Raw genomic sequence first — 11,415 nt, forward strand, 5'->3', positions numbered from 1 at the left:
AAATCTAGTTTGGAACATTGTTATGTGAATCCCTTAGAAATAACTGATGGGACTTGCATTAATGTAGTAAAAAGAGATTCTAAACTCTATGGTGCTGAAGGCCACACCCCGAACACATCTTTCAAAAGCCATCAACACGCGACACCAGTCTGACATGACTCAGTTGTTGGACTATTACCACTGACCCTTCCATGCTGGTGAAACCTTTATTTGTTTCTTTATCAATTTCTGAAACATAGATCAGTACTGTATATACTACTACTACTAATGTATTTATTTCTTCTCTAGAAACAGAAAATATCGTATGCTGACCATCATTGTTGGCTGTAAGGTAAGATATTTGTTTTAGAAAACTCAAATGATTGCAAGTCATAAAATGTCAGGCTTATTTTGTCAGTTAACTCAGTCATTTTGTTACATACTGTATATATATATATATATATATATATATATATATATATATATATATATATATATAATATATGTTTGTTTGTGGTAAGAATAATTGACATACCTTTTAAAGAAGTTTTGTATTTGTTTTATTACTTTCTACATAAAATGTTTTGCAAAACATTTTAAATAGTTATCAGTATATTTATATATAGTTTTTTATTTGTAAGAATAATGTGCATACCTTTACAGAATTTATATCAAAGCAAATTCAAAACATTTTAAATAGTTATCATTAGTTAACATCTTCATGCTGGCTCCCTTATTTTATCTTTGAAAGGACGACATTATTTCCTCTCTTTAGTGATGACACCAGTAACAGTAAGAGTATATTGCAATACAAGTTAAAGCAATAGTTTAAAAGCATACATTTGATTTATAACTAATACTTTTCAGTAGTATTCAATCATTATGTTTTTGAAATAAGCAGCACTGCTTCTCTACTGTGTGAAGCTTGAAATTACTCAAACTGGGTTATTCTTTCAGCAACAAAAATCAAACGTCACATTTGATCATATTTACTTTGTGAAGTATGAAGTGAAGTTAATATAATTCCCCCTATAAAACATGTACTCTTCTTTACTAGGGCTATTCATATTGAAGTAGTTAACTAGTTAATCAAATGAATAGATTTCATGTCTGTTGTGTGTCTGGTGCCTCTGTAGGAATATCAAGCTGACAGAAAAGCATGACGGGTGCTTTAAAGGTTTTCCTCCTTCTACTTCAAGGTAGGGTTTCCAACAATTGAATGCCTTTCGATGTCTTTAGATTTCTCACAAAAAGTGCTAAATATGCTTTTTTTTTAAATTAAGGTTTTTGTGAGTGTGTGCTGTTAATTTGGACGGGTTTGTTTTCTTTTAATTATGTTTACATTTCTGCTTAATTTTCTTTCTTTTTTAAAGATGAGCTACAGTGTAGAAATGGCAATGAAAATGTCATGACCCGAGCTCCTCCAACGATGCAACATATATAATAAAATACAATATAAATCTATATACATGTAAATAGAATATGATATATACAAGAACAGAATATGAAATTAAATATTGTACATTAAGACAAAGTTAAATACGGTTTATTGCGGTGATAACTATTTAGATAAATAAGTAGATCGCAAGATGACAAACAGATGAATGTTTATCGAGGCACTTAACAGAGCTCAGGTGATTAGCAGTCTTATGGCCTGTGGGATAAAACTGTCCCTGAGTCTGGTAGTTGTTTGAACACTTCATTTTTTTTAACCTTGGCAGATATTTAATTTATTGCTTTTATTTCCCCTCAGGTAGCTTATGCGCCGTGAAGTGGGAAATCACCATGCCTCAGAGAATAGATGGACTAACTGGATCCTGTGTGAAGGTCCCCTGCACTTTCGCCGTTGACTCAACGTTTGATGGACTTCTGGATGGTTCCTGCAAAGCAATTTGGAGAAGAGAAAGCATGGACGGAACAATTGTGTTTGATTCCAGCCTCACTGGAGATCAGGCAAGCGGAAATCTCACAGGGAACCTGCTGAACAAGGAGTGCACCACCATCTTCTACAACATGCAACCGTCCCATTCTGACAACTACTACTTCAGGATTCAGTGTGAAAACAAGCTGAAGGGCAACTATCCAACAGGAGTCCATATCACCATTCAAAGTTTGTATTGTGTCTTTTAATTTTTTCACTTTACACATCTTTTGGTTTACCTTTTGTCATGTACTTGTTTTTTTTCTCCTCAGATTCACTGGACCAACCTACCATAACTCCATCTACACTGGAGGTAGAGGAGGGGGCTCTGGTGACGTTGAGCTGCACGGCTGTAGCCCCGTGTCCCATCCTTCCCCCAGATCTGACTTGGACCCCCAGGATAGGTGACATTGAGGAGAAACATGAATCTGAATCCATGGTCTCTGTTATGAACTTCACCTCTTCTTACCTCCACAATGGACAGAATCTTTCGTGCACCGCTCTCTACAAACGACAAGCTGGCAACACCGACCTTCGGTTGGAAAAGTTTATGACCCTCCATGTTCTTTGTGAGTATGTTTCAGGCCTTTTCTGGTTGCTGAGTTGGATGTTGATTTAGTTCACATTTAATCATTCCCTTCATTTGATATAATGTGATGTTAGGAAATGTTCCTCTGGGGACTCTGCAGAGCATTTGGATCAAGTTGTGTTTACTAAAACTGCAGACTTGATTATCGAGTGGAAAAAAAGGGGACACAAAATGCACTTTTAGATGTCTTTAATAAATATGTGTAGACATCACAAAGTGTCGGAAAATACAACCCTCTCTCTTTTCCTGCTTGCCCACATCTCTAAAAATAGTGGTACAATGGAGCTGCTTACCGTTATTATGTAATATCGGAAATGTGAGCTGGCTTTACTTCCACGGCCCTATCAGAAACGTTGCTGTATCAGAAACAATGTGCAACGTTTTGGAAGTAATATGGTCTGTGTTTACATTAGCAAGCAACGGACTCTGAATCAGCACTTCTCTAACAGGGCTGAAATAGAGGGGTATGAGGCATGGCTAGAATGGGTGATCTGTTTGGTATTTTGAGCAAAACACTTCAAAGACATGTTTTTCATATTTATGAGACATATAATATAGATGCCTAAAAATAGTATAATAGGAGACCTTTAAAGAGGTTTTTCACATTCTCCCAAAAGTTGGAAAGGCCGATTCATGAAGCCATCATAATGCTTTAATATACAACCTTGGTAGTGCACACAATAGGGTGTTTTGTACATTGGCATGTAGTATGTCTTTTTGACAAGTGCTATATGAGAAAATTTGTTTCACTTCCACATTTGTCTGTGTGAAAAATGTAACTACATCCAGAAGCTGATTAGCGTAGCACAGCACAAAGACTGGCAACAAGTGGGAAAACTAGCCTGGCTCTGTCTTAAGGTAACAAAAACAGCTTACTAGATTTTCAATCATCTCTTCCAGAGAACACATCAGTCAGCTACTCTGCTACAGTAGAAGAGGGCAGCTTGGTGAATCTGACCTGCGACGGCAATGCCAATCCAGCTGTGTACACTTGGTACAAAGTGAATGGAGGTCAGGTGACCGATGTGGGTTCGGGGAAAAGGTTTTCAACCACTGTGTCAGAAGTTGACAGACACTTTTACTGTGAAGTCAGTAACAGATACGGAACCCAGAACTCATCCATCACTCAGATAGACGTACAATGTAAGTCTGATTGAAAAACAGTCAAACAGATAAATATTGACCAGCAACATTTTAAAAGATATTTATTTTTTTATTTAGTTCCTCCCAAGGAAACTACAATAATCATTGAGCCTAAAGGTCCACTTTTGGAGGGCAGCTCTGTTTCTCTGCTTTGCAAAAGCCGGGCCAACCCACCTGTGACCAACTACACCTGGTACAAAGGTGATGAAGAGGAAAAGGAGGCTGGATCAAGTTTGGTTTTAAACAATGTCAAACCAAGCAGCAGTGGTGACTACTACTGTCTAGCAGAAAATGAGCATGGGGACCAACATTCAACACTGATTCAGCTGGACATTCAGTGTAAGTTGATTTTCACCGTAAAGACATTGATTTACACTGTCAAGTTCAACAGACTGAATATGGCTCTGCTGTATAGAGAGTAGTACTGTCTCTGAGGCCAAGACTGACAGTATATATAAGGAAAACACAGACACTCATCACCGAGATCACAATATCCATCGATCCACCAGAGCAATAGCCTATAGGCAAAACACAGAATATCAACAAAATATATGACATAAAATGAACTTACCAAAGCTGAAGTAGATGGTCAACTTCATTCATTTTCTTTCCGTTTCACTGATTTTAATCGCTATACGCTGCTCTCTCTCGTCTCCTCTTCACAACTACACTTTTCGCGGCACAAATACTCACAGCCAATCAGCTCTGAATTATGATTTGACGTTTTGGTGGGGTTGCCAGCACTTTGCCCCACTGGTGATTATTTTTTTGGCGCACACAATGAATACAAAAAGACTCTGAGCATGCACAGTGTAGTTTTCACAGTACACGTTCATTTCTACAGCGAGAGAGAGGGGCAGCCCAGAGCTACCCCACATCGCTCAACACGGCAAAAGGCACACTGTGGACACTAATCAGAAGAACGCAGACCAAAAAAGCAATGTAGAGACGAATCAGACGACTAAACATGATCTTTAAATATATTTTAACATATATTTTATACATATTTTTTGAATTATAATTTTAATTGATTTCAGCCGACAGTATGTGGGGCTGTGCCTCATGCCCTGCCCCTGATGACGAGTCACCACTGTGTTATGTACATATAATCAGGGGTGCACACAACTTTCTCAGTGAGGTACTCAGATGAGTACCTGGAGTCAGTGTTTGGTACTCCAACTTCCGGCTGCCCTCAAAGTTCCCATGAAGCCCTCTGTATCGCGAATATCAGCGGGTGGGGGTGCTAGTGGAGTATGATGAAGCCCCCTGTATCGCGAATGTCAACGGGGGGGGGGGGGGGGGGGTAGTAGTAGAGTGCAGAGCTTCGTGACAACAGAGCGTGTGAACGTTGTGATCAGCTGTTTTAGCGCAGTGCTGCTGTACAGGCCGACGTTAACAGCAGCCCTGTCTGTGCACACGGAGACCAACTCCGTCGTCCGATGATCTAACCGCCTTCTGGAAAAGCTTCACATATACAGGACTGTCTCAGAAAATTAGAATATTGTGATAAAGTTCTTTATTTTCTGTAATGCAATTAAAAAAACAAAAATGTCATACATTCTGGATTCATTACAAATCAACTGAAATATTGCAAGCCTTTTATTATTTTAATATTGCTGATTATGGCATACAGCTTAAGAAAACTCAAATATCCTATCTCTAAATATTAGAATATCATGAAAAAGTATACTAGTAGGGTGTTCAACGAATCACTTGAATCGTCTAATTAACTCGAAACACCTGCAAGGGTTTCCTGAGCCTTGAAAAACACTCAGCTTGGTTCAGTAAACTAAATCACAAGTATGGGGAAGACTGCTGATCTGACTGCTGTCCAGAGGACCGTCATTGACACCCTCCATCAGGAGGGTAAGACACAAAAAGAAATTTCTCAAAGAGCAAGCTGTTCACAGAGTGCAGTTTCAAAGCACATCCACAAAAAGTCTGTTGGAAGGGGGAAATGTGGCAGGAAACGCTGCACAACCAAGAGAGATGACCGCAGCCTTAACAGCATTGTGAAGAAGAGTCGCTTCCAGAATTTGGGGGAGCTTCAAAGACAGTGGACTGAAGCTGGAGTCCAGGTATCAAAAGTCACTGTTCACAGACGTGTCCGGGAAATGGGCTACAATAGCCGTATTCCCATGGTCAAGCCACTTCTGAACTCAAGACAACGGAAGAGGCGTCTGACTTGGGCTAAGGAAAAGAAGCACTGGACAGTTGCACAGTGGTCCAAAGTCCTCTTTTCAGACGAAAGCAAGTTTTGTATTTCATTTGGAAGTCAAGGCGCCAGAGTCTGGAGAAAGGCTGGAGAGGAGCAAAATCCAAGTTGCTTGAAATCCAGTGTGAAGTTCCCACAGTCAGCGATGGTTTGGGGAGCCATGTCAGCTGCTGGTGTTGGTCCACTGTGTTTCATCAAGCCCAGAGTAAATGCAGCTGTGTACCAAGAGATTTTAGAGCACTACATGCTTCCGTCTGCTGAAAAGCTCTATGGAGATGAGGAATTCATTTTCCAGCATGATCTGGCACCTGCCCACAGTGCCAAAACCACCAGTAACTGGTGTACTGACCATGGCATTACTGTCCTCGATTGGCCTGCAAATTCCCCTGACCTGAACCCCATAGAGAATATGTGGGGTATTGTGAAGAAGAAGCTGAAAGACACCAGACCCAACAATGCTAATGAGCTAAAGGCCGCTATTGAAGCATCCTGGGCATCCATAACACCTCAGCAATGCCACAGGCTGATTGCCTCCATGCCACGCCGCATTGATGCAGTAATCCGTGCAAAAGGATTCCCAACCAAGTACTGAGTGCATTAATGGACATTTTCAAATGTTTGATTGTGTTTTGCTGTTATAAATCTTTTTTTTTTACTTGGTCTGAGGAACTATTCTAATTTTTTGAGATAGGATTTTTGAGTTTTCTTAAGCTGTATGCCATAATCAGCAATATTAAAATAATAAAAGGCTTGCAATATTTCAGTTGATTTGTAATGAATCCAGAATGTATGACATTTTTGTTTTTTTAATTGCATTACAGAAAATAAAGAACTTTATCACAATATTCTAATTTTCTGAGACAGTCCTGTACATCGGTACGCGAATGCGCTTTGTGACACAAGTGACGGTACGCATTTCAGATTGTTGCCGCGCATGCGTACCTGCGTACCACTTATGTGCACCCCTGCATATAATGCATATAATAGCACTGTTCTAGCGGTAAACACTGAAAAAAGAACATGTTAAGCTGCTGTATACATCAGAAACAATGTGTGACGTATTTTGGAAGTAATATGGTCTGTGTTTACATTAGCAAGCAAACTCAGAGCTAACACTGTAGGCCTACTGGAGAGAATATGTGTAAAGAAGCCGGATATAAAAGTTACTGTCCTTGAGGTGAACCCGCAAGAGAGAAAGCGTTTGAGCTCCATACTGTTTCAGAAATATTGCCTAATGTAGTTTGGAACATAATATGGCGTTCAATGAAGGCAGCGTTCAGCAGAGTTTCTATGGTTACACAGCCTTCTCTTCAGAGCTCACCGCTTGCATGCAGACGCTCCGAAGGGGCGTGGCCAGGAGCTGCTCGGTTACATTTAAAGTGCCAGACCCATAATCAGCACTTTTGTAACAGGATTGAAATAGGCCCCATAATATATATTGTTCAAATATTGCATAATAGGTGAGCTTTAAATCATGTGAGGATGTTGTGTTTGGTTTCTTTTCTTTTGTTTGATTATTAAGATGTTATTTCCAAACACAGAGAATGAAGGGGTTGTTGTCTCAGTTTTCTAAAAAAAGGCAACTCAAAATGTAAATGTGTTTTACATAGACTGTGATTCTCAAACTGTGATTCTTGTACCATTGGTGGTAAGCTACTCCAACTGGCCTAAATCCTTAACTTAAAACCAAGACATTCTTTTTTATTTTGAAGTGACTGACATAGCATGAACTATTAACATCAGCTAAACACTATGCTTTTCAGATCTCCCTAAGAACACCTCGGTGTCTGTTGACCCCTCTGGTCCGGTGCAGGACGGCAGCTCTGTAACTCTGACCTGCACAAGCATCGCCAATCCAGCAGCAGTGAACTTCACCTGGTTCAGAGCGGCTGGAAGAGAGGAGAAGGTGATGGGCTCTGAGAGAGACCTCACCTTCAATGTGACTAAACTCTCAGAAGATCAGTATTACTGTGAAGCTCTGAATGTCCACGGACCTGGCATCTCAGAGCGTGTCAGCTTTGACGTCACATGTGAGAGTGATACACTTTTTTAATTAAAGGCAATCCTTTGTTTCCATTAAACAAAATGTAATTACTTCTTTGTCTCAGTTCCTCCAGAGATCCTGTCTTCTTCCCGTTGCATCAAGATTTCATCCATGATCCGATGTTCCTGCTACAGCCAGGGGAACCCGCCTCCCTCTCTGGTTTGGAAGTTGGCCGGAGAGCCTGTCAATCACTCTGCTGCCATCCCAATCAGGGAAGAGTCCCTGGGGAACGTGGGCATGAAGAGCATCATCACCCTGTACGATCTGGACGAAGACACGCTCTCTCTAGTCTGCCTCAGCATCAACTCACTGGGCTCTGACAGTTTTGCTTTTAACATTTTTTTGCTTTGCAAAACTGAGCAAGGTAGAAGAATTGCGAGATGGTGAATTTGTATTTGTTTGGTTTTTCTGCATAATCTGCCTCTCTGGTTTTAATGATCAATGTGGTTATTTTCTGACCATTCTCTGTAAACCATACAGATGGTTGTGCGTGAAAATTCCCGTAGATCAGCAGTTTCTGAAATACTCATGGCAACAACCATGCCAAGTTCAAAGTCACTTAAATCACCTTTCCTCCCCATTCTGATGATCTGTTTGAACTTCAACAGGTCGTCTTGACCATGTCTACATCCCAAATGCTTTCAGTTGCTGCCTTGTAATTGGCTGATTAGATATTTGTGTCACAAAGCAGTTGAACAGGTGTAACTAATACATTGGCCAGTGAGTGCAACCTTTTATTCTGCTTCTGGGAAAGTAATGACAGAACTTAGGGGAAGTAAAACAAAAAGATTGTAATTAACTATTGTTATAAAAGATTTATTTTATGTTATAATAATAATAAAGCTTTATTTATATATCACTTTTCATAGTGCAGGTGCAGCTGAAAGTGCTTCACCAAATGGCACACATCACAACTTATGTATGTGGATTTAGCCGTAGAGAGAGTGTCCTTGTAATGAAGAATGTGGTTATTGTTACATTACATTACCTGTCACTTGTTAGACGCTTTTACCCAAAGCGACTCACATACATTCAGTACTGTGGGCAATCCCCACAGTACTTTGTTTGTTTTTTTGCATATTCTGGCCCTCTCTGGTTTTAACGATCAATGTGGTTTGTGGGGAATTTTCAGGCCTCCACTCTTTGTCAATTGGGATCGGTTTTGTCATGGGAGCTCTGGGGATGCTGCTGGTGTGTGTACTGCTGCTGCTAATATACTACCGGTGAGAGACAACCCTTTTTTTCAAAGCTACTACTAATATTGTAAATGTATTTTGAGGTAGTCATCAGGGGGTTAGCTCTGGGGACCAGGAAGGCAGCAAATTGAAGTAGCGCAACCATGGCCGCCTCAAACAATTGTTAAATATATCCGAAAACAATTAAATGAAAGACTTTATTAGAAAATTCTAATAAATGACTCTATCTTTTTCTTTTGCAATTTATTTGTGTTTGTCGTAGGAAAGGAAAAGTCATCTCTTCCTCCGACAAGAGAAAGACAGAGACTTGCAACCCTTTAGCTACTAATGTGGTGAGTTTATGTCTTGCACACATTGGCAGGAAGCTCCAAATACCCAACAAAATGTACTTTTGGCTGTTTTTGCCGAGTCCTAAAAAATATAATATACTTTGTCAAAACAGCATTGTATGGTATGTCAAAAATACATAGATCGTTAAAAGTCATTCCAAAAAAGTATGTGTTTTGTATGCAATGAAACATTTCGAAAATAATCGGTTATACAATCTGTTTCAGTAGTGAAGCTTGAAAGTGTTCTGTAATTTTTTCATTTACAAAAATGCAGAACAAAGTGTCAAAAATGTCAAAAATATCATAGTATGGGAGAGTGGGGTAAGATGAGCCATCATTTTAATTATGTTGACCTCTAGGCAACGACAAACGAGATAAAAGTCAAGTGACATCAACAACCTTTACTTCAGGACGTCTTCTGTCAATCAAAATGAAATTAATGCATATATCACAAAAGGTCATGAAAATATGATTTCTCAAAGAAAAAAGTGGTCTTGTGGCTTAGCTTGCCCAATCTGAGGGGTAAATTGAGTTAAATTAAGCCATCTGGGGGTAAATTGACCTATTGACTTTTTGAAGTTTAAACCTGAGCTGTTTGCCATGGAACTGGTCAGCCAGTTTTTGGTCTGCAAGCTCCTTCTCTCTCCTTTGTGAAGACCCTCTTTGCCTCTGCTGTTCCACTGTACCTACTGTTTTCCTTTCCTTTTCCTCCTTACTTTTCATGTATCTACGCAGGGTTGTCAATATTTCGGTCTTTTGTCGCTGCTCTGATGGATTTTCCACTCTTGACATCAGTGGCCACTCTCTCCATCTCCTCTGTCTGTCTCTTGTTGAACCACTGGCTCTATTTAGCTCATTGACCGTGTGCTTCTCTCCATCACAGCCAAATAGAAATATAGAAAACAAATGTGCACAGTTCCCTAGATAAAGGGGGTGGGTCAATTTACCCACTGGCTCATCTTACCCCACTCTCCCACATGGTATTTTAAAAAAAGGAAGCAATTAGCGACTCGTTACTGGCAAACAAGCTACTTCCCAAAAGTGTTCTGTTTAACAATGGGCCTTATTGTGCGCTATACCTCCTTTCTACATCACTAAAGCAACTATTTTGTTTTCTGTAGATCAACTCTTCAGAAGTGGATGTGGTTTATGTTAATCAAGCCTTTCTAGAAATGAAAGAAGTAGCTGGGGAAGAACCTCTCCATTACGTCAATGTGGACTCTGCTAAACTGCAGGAGATCCCAGGCCTGGACTCAGAGACCGCTGAGTATGATGAGATCCAATCGATCTGAGGAGATGCAGAGGAAGAAGAGAACGTTGCTGACACTCAATTGGAACAAGAAAAGACACCTTAGTCTCATAGACCTTGTGGTGAAAAGTTTATGGCTGACGTTTAATGGAAATGGGAGTGAAACACAGAATTATGCGCTTCAAACTGCTACAGGACTTCACCATACAAGCAGATCCCTGCTGAGCTACAAAGAAAGCTGCAGCAGCGGGGTAAAAACTGCTCTGCAGGCAGCCTATTTAAAGGCTTCCAGTTTAGTTCTGGACTTTTGTTACTGTACATATTTGGTCCATAAGATGCATAGCAAAACACAATCACCATAAAATGAATACATACTGTATAGCAGGTAGTTACCCAACAATCAATTATAACAGTACGTATTTCCTTTGAAATCATGACCTTTACTATATTTAATATTTGAACGCTATCTTGCATCATGATTTTACATTTAAAGCCTTTGCAAAGCGTGAAAGCAGCAGCTGGACATAGTTTGTCAAGCTTTTTTTATAGATTTATTTTTCAAAATACAAAAACTAAGAAATGTTGTTGGCAGTTATACAAATTGTGAAAAGATTACAAAAAGCGTAATGACATGCATCAATATGTATTTGGCACATTGTTTGAACATGTTTATTTCAGAAACAAGCCTCTTCTGCATAATATTGCAACATTAAAGCCATCGTCGTAAATGTCAATACTCTTTTTTAAATA

At 39.6% G+C, this 11,415-nt stretch overlaps 1 protein-coding gene across 1 annotated transcript; it reads left to right on the plus strand.

The window, feature by feature from the left end:
• Positions 1-1,764: 1,764 nt before the first annotated feature.
• On the plus strand, positions 1,765-10,708 carry LOC307013544 (sialic acid-binding Ig-like lectin 5; the record flags this gene model as incomplete). The annotated part of the gene is made up of 7 exons (XM_079640944.1): positions 1,765-2,089; positions 2,173-2,469; positions 7,611-7,877; positions 7,956-8,255; positions 9,024-9,114; positions 9,350-9,419; positions 10,538-10,708. 7 exons carry the CDS (start codon positions 1,765-1,767, stop codon positions 10,706-10,708), a joined length of 1,521 nt encoding a protein of 506 aa, XP_079497070.1.
• Between the last annotated feature and the right edge of the window lie 707 nt (positions 10,709-11,415).

Source organism: Notothenia rossii, assembly GCF_949606895.1.
Source record: "Notothenia rossii genome assembly, chromosome: 7".
NCBI lineage: Eukaryota > Metazoa > Chordata > Actinopteri > Perciformes > Nototheniidae > Notothenia > Notothenia rossii.